This window comes from Euprymna scolopes, chromosome 20 (genome assembly GCF_053919585.1).
Source record: "Euprymna scolopes isolate OS-2025 chromosome 20, ASM5391958v1, whole genome shotgun sequence".
NCBI lineage: Eukaryota > Metazoa > Mollusca > Cephalopoda > Sepiida > Sepiolidae > Euprymna > Euprymna scolopes.
In genome coordinates, this window is record NC_136501.1 from 66,134,317 (window position 1) to 66,155,053 (window position 20,737).

The following is a 20,737-nucleotide window of genomic DNA, read 5'->3' on the forward strand; positions in this document are numbered from 1 at the left end:
CTTCAATACTAATGATTACTACAATACTATCTCATTGATTACTGTACACGCAATTACCCTTATCCCTGAGTGGCCTCTGCGCCTTGATAAGTGGTAACCCCCATATAAAAAAAAAAGAAAAAAAAAACATTTCGTCGATGGGACAGAGGCTGAAGCTTGGATGACAGTTCAGGACCTATTAGGTTGGCGAATTTTTACTTTTACAAAAATATATGCATGTATTACACAAATTTTTACTTTTACAAAAATATATGCCTCTAGAAGTGTAAGCCATGTTTAGTTTCAGAACAGTTTCCGATGGTTCGTTGTTCTACACAAGTCCTAGGAGGTGACTGGTTTGTAGTAGACAGAAAATCCACAGAGTAAAAGATTCTTCCCATGTTGAGACGGAGAAAACATATGTGAAATTGCTACAGAAAAGTTTAATATTTATGGAGCAATTCTGGTTTCTGATTGGTTGGTAGAAGAACATAAATTAATTCGATTTGTCAGTTCCTAGCAGCATTGTTTATAAATAAAATCTCCCGACTATGCGGGATCATACTCCATTATAACCCAAAAATACATAAATTTTTACTTTTACAAAAATATATGCATGTATTACATAAATTTTTACTTTTGCAAAAAGTCTAAAATATAACTAAATATTTAGAAATTGGAAAAGAATCAGAATTGGTAATTATATCAGAATCAAAATCATCCTTCCATCATTAGTTGAAATAGCCTCCCCCTACTCTAATTCTAATTTTTGGTTTTTATTTATATTTATTGTTTAGGCCTGCAATGAAGTTGGTCAAGTATGGATTGAGTCTGGCGTAAGTGAAAATGCAGTTTCGGGACATATTCAAGTCATTAAACCTGGAGAGACGCCATGTTTTGCAGTAAGTTGCATCTTTTGTGTTTTGCAAGATCTAATTCTTGTTCAGGAAAAATTGAAACAATGTTTGGAAATTTTTTTTTTTTTTTAAATTTTAAATTTCGAAATTTATTTTTTTTCTAATATCATTGATATAAAATAAAAAGCTATTTTTCTTAAAATTATGAGCATGAAATATAGGTCTATATATTTTATAGAGAAAGTACTGACACGTTCTTATAAGATCAACTATCAGAGTAGGATATTAATGATGACAGAGTTTCAAGGAGTATGGCGATAGTATGAATATAAATGGACTATTCCCTATATGCATTACAAACCTACGATCTAACTTGTTTACTACCTTAGACATTCTTCACTTACAGTAATATAACCCTTTATATTTGTACGTTGACTGTTGAACTTATTATTAAATACTTTCGGATGACATTACAAATATAACCTCCTAAAGATTGCGGGCATTAAATATCTAAAGTTCTAAAATTATGGATGCAAAATATAATATGAAAAACACATCCAGAAATTCTATAAGAGGGCCGCATCTCAGGTCAACAGCAACAAAGTCGTTGTCAAACTGATGATCAAGAATATATTTCCAACATGTCTGAAAAAGTTAAGCCAACTTATTTGGTTTGTTATTGTTAAGTTTTGAGACATTGTGTTGAACACAGATGGCGGCGTAGTTCAGATCAGTAACCAAGATGGCGGCGAAGTTCAGATCAGTAACCAAGATGACGGCGAAGAATTAAATGCGGTCCGTGACTTAGCAAATGGCGAACTGATTGAATCCAAAATTCGACGATTTTTTATAATAATTTTGCGACCTTTTAATTGGTTGTTTAGCACAGCCGTTGGTTATAAAATGATTGCCGAATCCATTCGTCTCATACCCCCCATCACAAGTCAAAAACATTTTACCCCCCCCCCCCCTTTTTGATATAATGGAAAAATCCTTTCGGATTCAATTTTGGTTTCACTTGAAAAAAGGAAATAAAAGTAAATAAATAAAAATAAATGAACAAAGAAAAATAAACCAATAAAATAATTTTTTTTTTTCTACTGTTTTTATGGGAATTTGTCTTTATTCTCATCAGTCAAAAAGAATTAATATATTGATTGGTATAATGTGTGCAAAAGAAGCCATTTTTTTTTATTTATTTTTTTTTTTTTTTGGATACATATAAAAATAAACACTTTTTAAATATATATAAACATACAAATAGAATACTTTTCAAATACATATAAACATATGCACAAAAATTCACAAATATACATTTTTTTGTTTTAACAAATGTTTGCCAAAAATACGATACAAAAAGAACTATTTGACAAATAGGAGGTTTACAAAAGGGTTTTAACAAGTGGCTTTTTTTTTCTTTTTTTTTTTCTTTTTTTTTTCTTTTTTTTTTCTTTTTTTTTTCTTTTTTTTTTTCTTTTTTTTTTCTTTTTTTTTTTCTTTTTTTTTTTCTTTTTTTTTTCTTTTTTTTTTCTTTTTTTTTTTTTTGTAACAAAAACTGGAAACATTATGTTAGGTATTAATTGGTTAATTTGGTTAGTAAGGCAGAAATGGTCGCAGTTTGACGTTGTGCCTGGGACAATTTACAATTTTTTTTTTTTTTTTTTTGGTGTGATTTTAACTGTTCATGCTTCTCCTTTTGGGTTTCTGAAAAGAGATTTATTCATAATTAGATTCCAAAAAGTTCGGTTATAAAATGTCTTAATTTTATTCTTTTTATAGGTTTAGTGAAAATGTCGGCTATATTATTCTCAGACGTCACATAAGATTTTTTTCTTATTTCATCCCTTATAAAATGATATCTGATATCAATATGCTTCGGCCTTTGATGAATCATAGAATTATTTGCTAATAAGATACTGCTCTGATTATCACAATGAATTACTATAGGTTTTTTACTTAGATCTAGTTTTAAAATAGATTTTAGAAGGGTGTTCAGAAAAATTGCCTCCTGCGCGGAATGAGTAAGAGCCACATATTCTGCTTCACAAGTAGAAAGTGCAACAATTTGTTGCTTTTTAGTTTTCCAAGAGATCATAGGTCCAGTCTTTGACAGTCTAAAACAATACCCCGCTATACTCTTTCTATCCTCAGAGTTAGCCCAATCTGAATCCAAGAAGCCTTCTAAATTTAGAGGATATGTGGATTTTTTAAATCTTAAAGATTGTTCCTTGGTTCCTTTTAGGTAACGAAGGACTTATTTTGCACGATTAAGGTCTTTAATTGTCGGTTTCGATAAGTTTTGAGATAGCTTTGTTACAGTGTAACATATGTCAGGCCTTGTTGCGATCATCAAGTAGATGAGGCTCCCTACCATTTCTCTGTATATTCGATTATCTATGGATTTTGTTTCGGTCCCTATATTTTTATTTATGTCCATTTCGACGGGAGTTGAACGCGGCTTACAATCTTGCATTCCGAACTTGAGCAGAATTTTCTCAATGTATCGTGATTGGTTCATAGTTATAGTTTCATTTTCACAGGTAAATTTTATACCGAGGAACCATGACAGTCGTCCAAGATCGGCCATTTTAAATTTTTTATTTAATTCATTTTTAACATCTCTTAAAGTGTTGTTACAGTTTGAGGCGAGTAATATATTGTCAACCCAAAAAACCAAAATCAACAATTTATTACCTACATTTTTGGTATACATGCATGCGTCTATGGGACATTGTTTGAATTCCTGTTCTATTAAATAATTATGGAGTGTTAAATTCTAATTATGTGCACTTTGTTTTAGTCCATATAACGATTTATTTAATTTCTACATCCAATTTTTAGTTTTCATTTTAAATCCCTCTGGAGGGTAAATGTAGATTTCACAGTCAATCGGAGCATTTAAATAAGCATTTTTTACATCCATTTGATGTATTTTTAAATTGCATTGCATGGCAAGTTGTAATAAAATTCTAATTGTCGTTAAATTTGTCGTTGGTGAAAATGTTGCACAATATTCCACTCCAGGAATTTGTGAGAAACCTTTCGCTACAAATCTTGCTTTAAAAGTTTCACTGCCAGAAGCTGTGATTTTTTTTGGAAAAAACCCAGCGTGAAGAAATTATATTTTTATTTGTTGGTTTTGCCACTATTTCGTATGTGTTATTTTCAGATAAAACTTTCAATTCGGATACCATAGCTTGTTCCCATTCTTGGTGGTTTTGTGAATTAATCGCCTCATAACTTTCTGGTGCGCTGTTCAACGAATAACAGTAATCCACGGCATAATCTTGTATCTTTTCAATTTGTAAGAAGTCTGACCTTTTTCGCTCCCTTATTGTGTATCGACGTGTCTGGTTACTGTTTTCGTCAGAAGTACTGTAATTGTCGTCGTTATTAATATTTTCATTGTGATCGATTAAGATGCTAGGCAATATTTCACGCTTTTCATTCACTGTATCGCCATTTTATAAATTTAATGTATCATTGAATTTTACACATCTAACCGTTTTTATGGCATTTTGAGCTGCAAAGTAGATTAAATATGCCGGACTATATTTATCGTAACCTACGAAAGTACCTTTTTTGCTTTTAGTATTTAGTTTACTAGTGTTTTCTATAAATGCAAAACAATCAGAACCAAATAGATGCATTCTATTCATTTTAGGTTTTATACCGCAAAACGCTTCATATGGCATTTTTCCTAGCCTCTTATTGAACGATCTATTTCTGATATATGCTGTTGCCATTAAAGCGTATGTCCATAAACTATGCGCTAATTTCGATTCGATAAGTAGGCATCTTGTCATTTCAAAAAGGGTTCGCCATGCCCTTTTAGCTGTGCCATTTTGGAAGGGGGGTACGGCGCCGATTTCTCGTGTTTAATACGGTGGTTAATTAATAGAAGTTCAAAGTCTTTACTAGTAAATTCAGTCCCATTGTCTGAGCGAATACATTTTACTGAACCGTACGGGGCAACATCAGCTAAATATTTCTTAGTGGCGAGGATAGTGTCGGATTTGTATTTTAGAAAATAAACCATAATTAAACCGGAAAAATCATCAATAAAGTTCAAAACGTACCTTAGATTGTTTCTCCCCATCGGGCTGATCGGACCTGTTAAGTCACAATGCACAAGTGAGAGAATTTTTGTAGCTTTTTTGTCTGGCATTCGGCTTATATCTTTTGTCATTTTCCCCTGTGCACACACATCACAATTTGGGAGATCGTCTGAAGGTATTATTTTCATGCCTTCGACTACATTTGGTAATTTTTTAATATCAGCTGTATTGCAGTGTCCTAGAATTTTATGCCAGGTTTCCAAGTTGTGACAGGCAGTTTTTGAGGGAACCATACTTTTTAAATAACATAGTCGGCCATTTTCTTTAATGTCAAATACAGTTCCATTGGGGTATGTCAATTTTGATGTATTTTGGCCAAATTGTATATTCGCGCCTTGTTTAATTGCAGCCTGCACGGAAAATACGTCTTGCTTAAATGTAGGTATGAACAGAGCATTTTTTAGAATACAGTTACAGATTTCGCCTTTATTATTTTTTAGGGATATTTTAGCATCGCCTCTTTTCAAGACTATATCATTTATTTGACTACCGTCGGCAAGTTCGACAAAATGACTTTGAGGAGTAAAGTTTGAATCAAAATTAATAAAATCAGATTCCTTGGTGATAACGTGCGCTGTAGCACCACAGTCTACAAGGAGGTTTTTACCGTTTGTGGTATTGTCAAAGTTACATGTGAATAGAAATGTATGTTCTTCTTCAAAGTTCTCAACGTTTTTTACGGAATCTATTTTAGAGCGTTTATATCGACATTGGAAACTTTTGTGGTTGGATCGTCCACAATTATAGCAGATAATTTTATTCTTTTTCTTGGGAAAATTACTTTTGGAGAATACGTTGTGGTGAGTTGCGTAATTTGGTGGTGTTTGCTTTCGAAAAGCATTTTTGAACTTCATAATATTGCTGGAGTTATTATTGTCCACGAGCATACGATTAGTCTCTTTGTAACTGCGCAATGCTACTTTAAATTCGTTGAAATTTATGGGTTTGTCTTTCTGAGTTATAACAGTTGTAAATGGTTTAAAATCGGCTGGAAGTCCCTTGAGGGTCATTGATATCAACAAGCTATCGCTTATTATTTTACCTGAGAGTTTTAAGGCATTGGCGGTTGTTTCTGCCCTTATGACGTAGTCGGTGATCGTTTCATCCTCGTTACATTTCAAAGAGGTTAATTCTGTATACAGGTATATTATTTTCGGTTTCCCTTTTGATAAATAATGTTCTCATAATATGTTCAATGCTTTCCTCCCATCGTCCAGTGCGTCTCTTATAATCAGAGACAGACTTCTATTGTCTAAACATTGAATCAGTTCTGCAAAAACAGTCGCGTTTTTTTCGAGAAATTCGAGGTCGTTTGGATTCTCTGTTGTAGATTGTATGACTTTGTGTAGTTTTCGAATCCTTAGATATCCCAGAAATTTTACCTGCCACAATTGGAATTTAGATTCCGATCCGTCAAAGAAAAGATGGTGGCTGGGCCCATAACCTGTTAAGTTTTGAGACATTGTGTTAAACACAGATGGCGGCGTTGTTCAGATCAGTAACCAAGATGGCGACCAAGAATCAAATGTGGTCCGTCGCGTAGGTAACCTCTTAAGTTCTGAGATATTATGTTGAACAAAGATAGCGGCGTGGTTCAGATCAGTAACCAAGATGGCGGCGAAGTTCAGATCAGTAACCAAGATGGCGGCGAAGAATTAAATGCAGTCCGTGACGTAGCAAATGGCGAACTGATTGAATCCAAAATTCGACGATTTTTATAATAATTTTGCGACGTTTTGATTGGTTGTTTAGCACAACCGTTGGTTATAAAAATGATTGCCGAATCCATTCATCTCATACCCCCCATCACAAGTCAAAAACATTTTACAGTTATTTTCAGTTGTCTTTTTTCAGTAAAACTTAATATATGAATTTAAAAAATTAAAACTTATTAAAAACTTATATTATTATTAAAACTTATATTATGATTAAATCTTATATGATTATTAAAATATATATATTACTGGCAGGGAGACCCAACATTGCCCGGTATTGAATGATGATCAATGAATGTTTCACACTTCCATATTTTTATTATCATTGAAATCACACATTTTCAATTAAATTGATTGCCTGCTCTAGTTGGGGACTTGTCATGGTGCACTAGGAGGAAACTTCACATGTCCTCCCACAGTGACTTAGTCCATAATATATTGTAGTCTACATTGCACTGTAGAGAACTTACTGTTGATTTTATAAAATTATTTTTATATATAATGGCTTGAAGTAAATTTTAAAGTGCAAAAGTCGAGCAACATGGTTCAGTTGTGCTTGAAACAGAAACATTCATTTCCAACAAGTCTCTGCTCTATCAAAGAACCTACTGTTGAGTTTATATATGCCTGGCCTTACTGCTTGTGTTGTGATAATGGCTTGAATTAAAGTTTAAAATGGAAAAGTCAAGTATCATGGTGCAATTGTGCTTTGAACAGAAACATTCATTTCGAACGCACCCCTGTCATCAAAGAACCTACTGTTAATTTTATATGTCAGGCTTTTCGGCGTGTGTAGTAATAAAACTTCTCAAATGCACTTGTGATGTTAGGCTGTGTAAGGTGTTAACTTTGGTCAAAATCGCCTGTTCCTTCTTTCATTGGATTATTGTGATTATTGATACTTATCAAAAACATTCCGATACAAAACCTATCTAAGAGCACTACTAGGCACATAAAGTACATTCGTGTAAAATTTCAAAAAATCATCCCAGCCGATTTCTAATCCATCAGGAATGAACTTACACACACACACACACACACACACACACACACACACACACACACACACACACAAAGTTTGTTTTATATAATAGTAGAGATTAAAACTTTTATTATTAAAAACTTATATTAATAACTGGACAAGATCCCACTGAGTAGAATTTGGAGACAGTTGATCCACTAAGCCATAAGAATTAGAGAGTGAACTTGCATAATATTAGAAAACATCTGACTTTTGGCTAGGAACAAATCTGTTCTGATGCTACATACTCTATTCTGTTCTCGGTCAGTAAAGAAGAAATCTTTCTAGATTGAGGCGATTTAAATTTTTGTCCCAATCGATAGTGCTCCTTTTGGGAAGCTTGATTTTCTCCATATTAAAAACTGGTCATGTGTCTAAATTTGCCATTGTAGGGAGAAATATTAACAAATGAATAGAAGATTGAATTTGTCATTGTTTGATAATTTCTTTCTCTTTGTAACCAGCCTGGTTGCCTGGCGTTGCCCGGGTGTCTGGAAGTGTATGTTAAGCAAAAAAAAAAGTGGTTGTACCGCGAAGGAGAAAAACGATGTGAAAAAAAAAATGTGACGCCTTTGCTATTGCGCCCATCGCCAGACCAAAAGTTACATAGGGTTAAATTAAGGCTAGACAATCGAAAAGAGGGATGACTTTCGAAAATATCGGCGAAAAAAGTGATCCCTCCCTGTAGAAAAGTGCCCAGTTGAGGGTGAAGGAATTAATGTTTTTGGCCAATTTTTCAGTATTTGTCATCTGAAGGGTCAAGCTTCAAAATGATACCAATCTCGTGCAAATCCGTCGCCTCTGTCAAAAGTTTTAGGCAGATATACAAACATACATACATACATTTAAATAGACAGGTAAACAAGATTTATATTATAGATCACAATGTAACTGAAAAGGTAAGAGTGGATCAGTGATGAAAATGCTGTTTCAAACTAAGTGTGACAAACCAACTGACGGACAAATAGAGGTTTATATAATAGGTTTGTACATTCAAATATTAATTAGCATGGTTCTAAATTTTTGAGATGACGATTGTTTATTCATATTATCTTCATTATTCTGACTACTGTTCTCATCTTGGATGTTTTTTTCACAACGTTTTGGTCAATGTAACCTTCAATCTTCTTCAGGTGCATCTTGTCAAACTCTCAAAAGTATGTGGTGCAACAGATAAAGTACTTAGTAAAATTCAGTGGTAAAGTTACTCTGTTCTGTAGGCTGAACATTCAATCTTCAGTGTGAGCAACACGCAAGAAAATATAATTGCAAATTACTTAGGACTGCTATCCAGTCATGGCTGATGGAAAGAGAGCATGCTATCCTCTTAGTTAAATAAAGAGGTTTGTTCAAAATTCTATGCAGATTCTCGTATTCAACAGAAAGATTCTAGACTTCAACATGATACATCTGAAGAGGGTTGGAGGTTACATCGACCAAAACATTGTGAAAAAAAATACTTAAGATGAGAATAATAATACGAATTAACTAGCACTTCCCACTTCTTTGTTGTTGAAAGAGATTCATAAAATTTGCATCATCCTTTCGCTTGCTCTTTATTTTATTTCCTTTTCTGTGCAGTGTGCACCACCTTTGATTGTTGCAACAAAAACAGATGAAAAAACACTGAAAAGAGACGGAGTTTGTGCAGCCAGTTTGCCCACCACAATGGCCGTTGTTGCTGGGTTCCTTGTGCAGAATACTCTCAAGTAAGAAAACGGTTGATTACCATGTCCTCTCTCTCACTCTAGAGAGAAATGACTCAAACTCATTATCATGAAAATAAGCTGGTTAGTGGTGGCTTTTTATTTTAGGATGAGAGTTGTGGGGTTACAGAAAATTCAGAAATACATAATTTTAACGCAATTGTAATTCATAAAAACGTTTTGTTTTTTTTTTATTAAAAAAATGTACATTTTATAAGGATGAAATTACTGACATCACAAATATTTCAATCAATTTGTACCCAGGATTGTTAAAGTAGAATCACCACAAAATGTAACATTGCCTCAATATTTATCATCATCATCATCATATGCATTCAAAGATTCTATTGTTGGCATTGATTTCCCCAATATTTTTCTAGTCAGAAAGACATCTGGGATTATGAAAGGGACCATGTGAAGTTTGTCAACATCCTAAGTGAAAGTGATTTTTGTGGAATGAACTGGATTCGAACTTGGGATACCCAGGTTTCATCAATTCGTATTGTTAACCACAAGACCACCATTAGCTCCCAATATTTCTTATGAAATATTTATAAAGTGCCCACTCCAACACTATCAACAATTGATTTCTTTTTCATTATTATTATGATGATATTTGTTTTTTGTTGGTTGGACCTCTCTTAACATATGGAAAATTCCTAGCACAAGGAACAAACCACTGAGGGGAGGGTTCCAACTATTGTTGAATTGGCAGACAAAATAAAATATGGGAATTCTTTCCTTTTCACAGCTCAAGGTTTCCACTAAATTCAAAGTAAAAAAAAAAACAAAAAAAAAACCCTGCATTCATATGCTCAGTTTGCAAATGAATAATTTGCATAATTGCCTTTTCAGTTCTGTCAGTATTTTTGCAACCAAGCATTCCCACGTTTTCATTAGTGTCTCTTTCTTTCATATGTAATACGTCAGACTCTGTCTCTTTGAATGGCAGAGATTTCACAAGCAGTCAGCAGTTTGTCCTGCTTTTTATTTCCGCTAGAGAAGGAAAAGTAAAAGGTGTATTACATGATATCTTTTACTCTAGTCGGAGCAATGGCATAGATGGACAATAGTCAGTCATCCAATGTACCATGACGCCTGCCAAAAAGAAAAAAAAAATGAGTGATGCATGATGAGCATAACAACAAAAGAGAAGATTCGGAACAAAATATAAAAGTATTTTTTCCAAAGAAATAAATATAAGTTTGTTATATAGTTAACATCTATATGTTGTTCTAACGTGTTTTGCGTGACAAGGTGCATGTGTTGTTATGCTCAAACTTGCATGATGACATCAGCGTTTGGAACATTGTATGCATATCTGCCATTTTTTTTTTTTTTCTCCTAGATTAATTTGTGTCTTTTATAACAGTTCCTGGAAATGCACAGTGGAGATTAGACGCTAAAAATTTCATCGTCACAAGACGAGATGGAACTCCATTCTCTTTTTATAATCAATGCCTGCCGACCAAACCAGCACGTTAAATCCTTTATATGCTTACTTGCTCATTTTTGTTCCTATTCTGTTTGACAGATGAGAGAAACTTGAATGCCTACTAGACACTATCATCGAGTGCCTTAGTTTTCTCTGTACAGGGGTTTGTCAGAACAACCTGACCTGAGGATACTTTTTCCCTAGAAGTAAGCCCTGACCAAATATTCAAAATCACATAGTATTCGTTGCCCAAATAAGATCTCCTCACTATGGCTATCCCACATTAGCTTTTACGAGGAATGGTGCACCTTCTTCAAGTGATGTTACCTCAAGTAGCAGCACGAAGCTGGATACTCCACCAGACTAGATAAATTCTTGTCCTGGAATCCGGTAAGACCAAGACACCAAAACAAAAGATATACTACAACATATGAAATGGTTAATTGGGGAGAGGAAATTTATGTTCTCAATTTCTTTACTAACTCAGTGCTTGAGAGATAAAGAACTTTAATGGAACATTCGAATATCTATGTATCTCCTATAGAGTTCAAGTGTTAGCCCCAGGTTGTGAGCCCCTTGATTTCTGGGAACTTTGACTAAAGTAAAATAAAACAAAAAAACATTTGACTGAAGTTGATTTAATTGTGAAGATGATGTTAGTATTTTGATAACTTTTTTTAACAAAAATGTTTATAGCCAAACTATCAAAGTTATTCAGAATTTTTATTTTTTATTTAATTTATTTTTTTAATTAATTTTTTTTTTTTTTTTTTCAGATATTTGTTGGAATTTGGAAGTGTTACCCATTACCTTGGCTACAATGCATTGGATGATTTCTTCCCAACAATGCAAATGAAACCAAATCCACAATGCGATGATAATCATTGCGTGCGACAACAGGAAGAATTCAAGGTGATACACTTCTTTATTTTGAGATTTAAAAGATGTGGTTCTTCTACAGAATTCCGCCTATATTAAAAACAAAACTAAAAAAAAATCTGTATTAGGTATGTACCTATGATGAAACAAAAATATAATATTGAAAAAATCACGTAAATTGATCACGTAGTTTTATTTTGGAAAAAAAAAATTAAATTTTGTGAGTATTGGAGGAATAACTGTCTTGCTCACTATTTTGGAAAAAAAAAATCTGAAAAAAAAAATAGCAAGGGAGATAACTTAATAATTCCAACTTTCAAGAATTATGTTGTAATATCTATGAATTCCCATTAATTGTTAAAACATGATTTTCTTTATAAAAAAAACTACTTGACCAATTTACATGAATTTGGAAATGTGATATTTTTTGTTCTTACAAAGAAACATCTGTATCATACAGATTTTTCTTTATTTTTATTTTAATATAGGGGAATCCTGAACAAGAATCCAAAAATTTGAAAAGATTAAATTCTTTCAAATTTGTTAATAATTGTTGGTATCTGTACAGTTTAATCAAGACATTAAAAAATGAAAATATCGAAAAAAAGGCTATATTGTACGTATCCATTTTGGACTAAGGATCTCCGAAAAAAAAAAAAAATTCACTTAATTTGATCGAGTAGTTTTTTTTTTTTTTTGTTTTTTTTTACAGCGGAAAAACACGTTTTTATGACAGCACGTTGAAGGTAGTCATCTTGAATTTTTTTAACACACCACGGAGAGATAACTCAGTTTAAAGTGCCGATACTCCCTCCCCATCTTTAATATTAGCTTTTCTTCCTAAAAATCAAACCTTTTGCTCAGTATCATAACAAATTGTTTTTTCGCTGTAAAAAAAAAAACTACTTGATGAAATTAAGTCAAATTTTTTTTCGGATAACTTCATTTCATAACTGATACTTATAATATAAACTTTTTTCGATATTTTCATTTTCTAATGTCTTGATTAAACTGTACAAGTACCTAATCGTTAATTCATAATAAATTTTAAATCTTTAAATTTTAAGTATGATTTAAGTGAATGATATAAAAGTATATAAAAATGAAATATAAAATTATTAAAAAAAATTTAAAGTGTCAAACTCTTTTGGCCAAGCAAAATGGGCTAGAAACCATGGTGCCTAAAAAAAACGATAAGTGCTAATTTTTAAAATTCATCTTAATCCTAACAAATGTATACATGCTGCCTCATTTATTTTTGTTTTTGTCTTGCTTTGTTTTATTTATATTTATTTATTGTGTCTTTATTTTTCCTGTTCTGTAAACTTTCTCTTGTCTTAAGCTGAAATTCGTCACCACCCCCCTCGTACAAGCAAAACACTGTTCACCCCTACTATATTCCAAGTAAACTAGCGAAAAAAAAAAAAAAAGCCTAGGCAAAGTAAATTCCAGAATATATCACAAACCTTTTCCTATATTAGAAAAAGATACGACTTTATTTAAGTAATATACTTAATATCTACAATTACTATAAGCTCGCTTGTATTGAAAATGTGGCTTCCTTGCTTTCAAACCACTGAATATAGTTTGTCTTACTTTCAATTATATTTGTACCTGAAATATACAGTGATCTTAGATACGTCACTAAGACTATTTCTGAATAGATACACAATGCTTTGTGTCTGGCCTAAGTGACTGTCTTTAACTACAAATTCTGACGTGTCATGTACTAATAGTTTCTCTCATTACGGTACAAACAGCCCTGCTGGCTTGCTACGTATATCCAATATATACTTTACCTCCAAGACGACTACCTTTGTCCGATTTGCATGTTAAAAAAAAAAAAACTTTTTTCTCTAGCTAAACTTTACTTGACACTCTAAATTCTAATAATTAATTCTACTTGTATTCTGTAAGTTTAATCCTCTCCTAAAAACTAACAATCTGTCCCACTCCCGAAGCTGCCACTAACACTCATACATTACACATGCCTTGGAGGGGGGGAGTCCTTAGCTTTCAGCCCTTAACCTTCGCATGCTGACCAATTTGAAGTCATTATCACTAAACATCTATACATTTTTACCTCTAAGGCATGCATTAGTTTGTTCTTATCCAGGTAAATACCTACTAGCTATAAACTGTACTTAGATTTACAGCTATCTACATTACATAGCAATAGCTGTCTCTCCCTTAGTTTTGCAATGTCAAATACAAAAACTGATATTCTGTAATGAAAAATACAACTTCCTGATTTTTTAACGAAAGCTGAAGATATCTTCATTAGAAATGGAAACATACTTAATACCTACAACTTCCATATATTCGCATCTGCTGGAAATCTGCCCATATATCTATTTACTTTATTATACATACTGAACACGACATAGCTTGTAATTTTACTTCCAATTATACCTGTATTTTATTGTACTTCATGTCAAAAATGACGTTAGTTGTATCTACTTTGAATATACATCTTAACCTTCCTGCCATCTAAAATATCCAGAGCTTGGACAACACATCTTTAATTAATTCTTAATATCAAGCCATTCTGTAATGCATTATCCTATTCCTAAGCCAACATAAAAATAAGGAAAGAAAAAAAAAATTATAGATTTAAAGGAAAAATATTAAACCATATATTAACTCCTTCCAACAAACCTATTGCAAATATAGCTGCTTCCACTATATGAACTTTTACTCAACCCCTCCTCCAGTAATACCAATGTCCCTTAATCACTTTGAGGAGTGTAATTTTTCAGTAGATATATAACCTTTACAAACTAACCCAGTAACATTAACTACCCATGCGGGGTCGCAGAAATACCTGGATTAGGACCCAGGTGCGAGGCAAACCCTCTCGGTGCTGATGGACTTGTAGATCTTCCGAGGTCATCCGTCTAGAAGGAAAACTGAAGCTAAATCCAAGGAGAGCGAGGCCTCTCCAGTCTTTGATGACAACCTTCCTAGAGCTAGTGACTCAAACAAATTACCGGTCTGCAAACCTAAACTGCTTAAGGAGTAGATAGGCACCGTCTATCGCCCGGCTTTCATACTCCTTCTTTGCCAATTAGCCAGGCATAGAGGTCGAATCACAGGGATTCGACAGAAACACTCAATGGTCAATCTTGTTTTCTGACTAGGGCAATGAACGCCGTTTTCCCCACTTCTGACACATCCCATCCCTCTAAACTGGGCACTTGCTTGAATGTCATAATGCTAGTGCAAGTAGATTGGGTGGACCATCGTCTGATGGATTGAGGGTACCGGATTGACAATTCCTGGCTGCTGTTTCTGACTGGTAGTACAGGAGCCCTAACTCTTTGGTAGCACTTACAGCGGCTGCTTCATAAACAGTTGTATAATATCGGGATGTTTGTAGTGCCATGTTGCACATGGAAAGGGTCCCTGCACTCATCTCCAGTGGGTTTTCCTGAGGCCACAATCCTAGTAGATGGAAGGTCAACTGATGGTCTACTTGTGTTGCATGTCTGGTATTCTGCATAACTACTTGTTCAGCACCCCTTACCTAAATTGAAACTCTTAAAAAAAAAAAATGACGGTACAATAAAAAATTATGTTTAAACCAGACCAAAACTCAAACAAAACCAACTTGCCTCCTCCCTTGAGGCTTGCATTTACGAACATCCGTGGGCGTAGAACTAATTTAAATGATGTTGAAGCATTTCTCCTAACACCCCCCACCCCGGATATCTTAGCACTAAGTGAGACTAACCTACACTCCTCCATCCCCTCTAACTACTTTAACATGCCCGGATATCTCCCATCCCTATCACAGATGGTTACGTTTTCAACCCATTTCCCAAACCAGCAAGAACAACACGCATCACTTCTAGATCTGTTTCTGACCACAGCTCTTGGTGATTGTGTAACGAATGCCCACAGCCCACTTGGGAACGTGATTATGCAGTGATAATGGTTGAAATAGCCCCAAACTCTAGAGCCAAAACTGAAGAGCCATTGCTCAAATCAACGAGATATAAAAAGGCTGACTGGTAAGCGATCAGGGATCTCATCAGAGATGTCCAATGGCGAAATATCTTTTCACTTCCTGCTGAACAGTGCGCAAATGAGACCACTAAATGGTTCAAAATGGCAATTGAAGCGCATGTTCCCATGCGGAAGTTTTATAGCAAGCCCCACTCTCCCCAATGGTTTACTTCTACTTGTGCAGCTGCCATTGCGCAAAGGCAGCATGCATACTGCAGATTTAACCGACATAAGTCCAGTTCAAACAGACAGAAGTATATAGAAGTCAGAAGTAATTGTAAGAAAGAAATAGCGGCAGCTTAGAATTTACTGAAACCACCAAAAAATACATCGAAGCATAGAAATTAGGAACCCGTGACTTCTAGAAAATCTACAACAGTGTGATAAATAATGCACAATCAACAATTCCCCCACTAACCAACAATCATGAGGTTGTTTGCTCAGCAACCGAGAAAGCTAACATGTTTGCCAGTCGGTTCGCCTCCAACTTCACACTGGACCATGCTAACCACCCCCTCCCTGACTTTCCTTTGTGGACAGTCGCCACGCTAGATGATCTGAAAATCACTCCTTCTCAGGTGCATGCTATCATAAAAAATCTTGACACTTCAAAAGCATGTGGACCTGATCTCATCCCGACTGTGCTATTAAAAAAGTGCTCCACCAAAGAAGCTCGTTCTCTCCAAACTTTACAACAAATGCCTTAATGAATCTTGCTTTCCTGCTTGCTGGAAAACTGCTTCTGTGGTACAAGTTTTCAAGAATTCTGGCGAAAGAACTGACCCAGTAAATTATCACCCCATTAGCCTCCTCCCACTTTTTGCCAAAATATTTGAGTCCATAATTAACCAAGCTCTAGTTCATCACTTTACAGATGCTAAACTTCCGACTGACCAACAATATGGATTTAGGTAAGCCCGTTCCACAGCAGACATCCTAACTGTAATCTCTGAATGTATATAGCATTCACTGGACAAAGCGGGGGAGGGTAGAGCGGTAGCTCTAGATATATCTAAGGCTTTTGACAGGGTATGACATGAAGATCTTCTCAGGGAAATCAGATCATACGGTATCACTGGAAGAATACATAACATAATTAAATTCTTCTTAGATAAGAGAAAAATCTAGGTTGTCCTCGACGGTCGTACATCTAAGCAATATGATATAAATGCGGGAGTGCCCCAGGGGTCTATCTTTGGACCTCTATTATTCCTAATATTTATAAATGACCTCCCTGAAAAAATTGTGTGTGAGATGGGTATATATGCTGATGACACCATGCTCTATAACAGACACGACAGGAAAACAAATGAACACATATCTAAAGAAATGGCAGAAACACTAGGGGATGACCTCTGATCTGTAGTGGAATGGGGACAAAAATGGATGGTCACATTCAATGCTGCCAAGACTAAACTTATTTCCTTCAATAATTACAAGAAACCTTCCCTACCACCAATAGCAATGGCCAAAGACTCTTTATCTGAAAGTACATTCTTTAAATTCCTCAGCCTAACGTTCACAGGAAACATGAGTTGGAATAATTGCATTGAGAGCATTGTCAGGACCGCTGCAGAGAAGGTAGGTTCTCTCTACTGTGCTAGAAAGCTACTAATGCTCGAAAGTATCCTGTACCTCTATAAGGCCACCATTCGCTCATGTATAGAGTATTGTTGCCATATTTGGGCTGGTGCATCTGCTACTAGTCTCTCGCTCCTAGACAAGGTTCAAAAGAGAGTCGTCAACCTCGTAGGTCCTGAACTGTCATCTAAGCTTCAGCCTCTGTCCTATTGACGAAATAATGCTTCGACAAACTGCAAGCACTTGTACGCCCTCACCGTAAATACCCCCGCCAAACCCGACAAGCAGCTAAATCCCACCCCTTCACAGTAGAGATCCCTAGATGTAAGAGAGCCTTCTACTCCAGTAGTTTCTTCCCCAGAACCGCTAAACTTTGGAATTCCCTTCTGGATCCCTGCTTCCCCAACTATATTGACATGCAGAAGTTTGTGTAACGTGAACCGACATCTTGCTGCCCAACTCCCTACATAGTACCCCTGTAGCTTATGTCCTTCCTTGATAGTAGCCCCCTACATGAAAGTGTCTATGTGCCTTGTTTGAAGGAAAATGTAATAAAAAAAACAATATATAAAAACATCCATTGTGCTGCATGTTTTAATGATGCATGTGAATAACAGATGTGACAGGAGATAGATGCTTGGCACAAGGGGATGGCACAGAGAACCGAAAATATCTCTGACTAGAGTTTAGCCACCCAAAAAATGTTTGTAAAAATAAGTGCCTTATTGAAATGGAGACCATGATGGGTCCAACCTGTTTGAGATTACTTGCAGATAAACCTCTTTAAATGGAGATTGTCTAGCTGTTATCTACAGTGGATCTTTCGAATAGTTAATTTCTGGGTGGTCAAATGGTAACCACTCACAAAAACACCCGTCTAGCTGAAACTACTGTCAATAATTTTCCCCACTCTTTATCTGTGCCTAAATCCAAACGTAGATTCCATGAGCAGAACTTCTTTCTCAGAAGTGCACGATTGTGGAACTCTCTTCTGTTCGCCTGTTTCCCACCTGACTACAACTTGGATGTCTTCAAGTCCAACATAAACAAATTCTTAATAAAACGCCCCCTTAAGTAAGACACTCTGTCAAATCTTCAATACTAATGATTACTACAATACTATCTCATTGATTACTGTACACGCAATAACCTTTATCCCTGAGTGGCCTCCGGGCCTTGATAAGTGGTGACCCCCATGTAAAAAAAAAAAATTAGTCAGAGATAAAAAGATTACAAGAGATGGGAAGAGTCAGCTTACTAGACAGGAAGACACAGGCAGTGGGAGCTAGACATTTAGCAAGACAGTTGGTTTTTTTTAGAGCTCATGAGCAGTTGGCTTGGTACTTGGGGCTCTTTGCTGAAGAACTTCTATCAAAGAACTTCTCTCTTTTGGTTTGTTCAGGCAAAACTCTCGTTTTGCAAGTTTGCTGTTCGACTTGGGGAAACAAATAGCACTTGTAATCTCCAAAAAAAATAAGCATCTATTATTTGTTTGTAAACGTCATTCATGGCTATTGTTGTGAGAGAGCATTCTTTTGGTTGCGGCACTGATTGGCTTGAATGGGATGATCATGGCCAGTGTAGTGAAGACGATCACAATCACTGTTTTCTACTTTTGTGCCCCCCCCACGTGCTTCTCCGCTTGACAACAGTCGCCAACCCCAACACTTTTACCATAGTCTTTTTCCCTTTCATCTTCTCTTCTGCTGTGTTGTCGTTGTCTGTCACATAGGCGATTGCCGAGAAAGCGAGCATGGTTTCACAAGTATAAAAAATAAGCAAACTCGAAACACAAAAGAAAACAAAAGACTCTAACACATTCTATATAGATATATATATATATATATCTATATCTGTTGGGTGCATGTGTGACACCATTGTTGGAAACAACCCTCTGTGCATCTATATCTTCTGTTGAGGTAATTTTTGTCAGTTGATCTCGCTCTGCTCTGAGCCACAGCCTACATTCAACTACCTCAAATTGGAAACTGTGTTCAACTGTCGTAAACTCAAGACTGTCTGTAAAACTCATTGCCACTTCTAAAATGGTTTGTAAGCTAACCCTATATAAATATATCCAGAGTTTGTACAGACTTGAAAAGTCCTTGAATTTTGACTTTTGCATTGAAAAGGCCTTATTTCTATTATTACTTTGAAAAATCCTTGAAAGTTTGGAAAATTTCTTTCTTTATATCCAGTAAAAATTTGTGTCGAAATATTAAAAATAAAATCGGAATAAATACTATGAAATTATTTTTTAAGTATTAATAAAAGTACAATTAAAATATTTTTTAAATATTGAAAATAAACTCGAAATACATTGTTCTGAAATTGCATAGTACTAGTGTGGATACAAGAGTTATGTCCCTTTATGGCAAAACTACCTCTGAATATTTTCCTACACAAATTGTTCACAAAAATGCTTTGTATTAATGCAAATGCTGTATGATTGTATCATCACAATGTGCACGATGACTTTCTCTTTCATAAAAAAAATGATTTAAAAGTTTTATTTTTGATTTGTTTCCACAGAAACGAGAAGAAATGGAACCAAAAGAAATCACATTAGAAATAGAAATTTCACCCGTTGAACATGAAGAAAACGAATGGGGTGAGTTTATCAAGATGAGATTTGTCAATATTCCAGTTATCTCTCATAATTGTTTTCATAACACACACACACTAGCAGGACCTGTGTCCCGATTCTGCCCAGGAAAGTATATTTCATTTTTCCAAGCATAACTCAATCCCAAAATTTATTAATATTTTAGCATGTTTTCTGTGTGATTAAAATAAATAGGGAAATTGCCTTAGGAAAACAAGCATTGATTATTTGTATGACTTTGATTTTTCAAACTACTGTTCTCATCTTGAATGTCATTTTCACAACATTTGAGTCGATGTAACTTCTAACCTTCTTCAGGTGTATCATGTCAGACACAGGAATCTTTCTATTGAACTATGGAATCTGCACAGAATTTCAATCGGAATCCTTTATTTAATTCACAGGGGTAGTGTGCTTTCATTCCATCAGTCATGACTGTATAGAGGTTCTAAATTCCAATTGTATTTTCAGTTGCTCGCGCTGAGGATTAAACTTTCAATCTTCAGAAGAATGTCGCTTTTACAACTGAATTCTTTTAAGCATTCTAATCACCAGGGCTCATTGCAAACAAGATGCACCTGAAAAACATTGGAAGTTATATTGACTGAAATGTTGTGGAAATAACATTCAAGATGAGAACAGTTGTCCGAAGAATCCAAAAATTCTGAAAAGCAGTGATTCATTCAGCTTTAGTACAATAACTATATACTTGTAGATATAAAATATCTTCTTTTTCTCTTCTCCAACTATAGATTAAATAGTATTTCTTGTCTGTGATGATCTTCTCTTTTTCTTTTAATGAATTAGTCCAACCTTTTTATTCTCTCTTCTCC

The 20,737-nt window shown here is 34.8% G+C and overlaps 1 protein-coding gene across 1 annotated transcript in view; it reads left to right on the plus strand.

Moving 5' to 3' along the window:
• The window catches only part of LOC145241460 (ubiquitin-like modifier-activating enzyme 5), a 70,975-nt gene that overhangs the window by 42,131 nt on the left and 8,107 nt on the right, over window positions 1–20,737 (plus strand). The window contains exons 7-10 of the mRNA XM_080104440.1: window positions 777–881; window positions 9,272–9,399; window positions 11,608–11,743; window positions 19,832–19,910. Coding sequence (XP_079960566.1) covers window positions 777–881; window positions 9,272–9,399; window positions 11,608–11,743; window positions 19,832–19,910 — 448 coding nt within the window. The remainder of the gene's footprint in view (window positions 1–776; window positions 882–9,271; window positions 9,400–11,607; window positions 11,744–19,831; window positions 19,911–20,737) is intronic.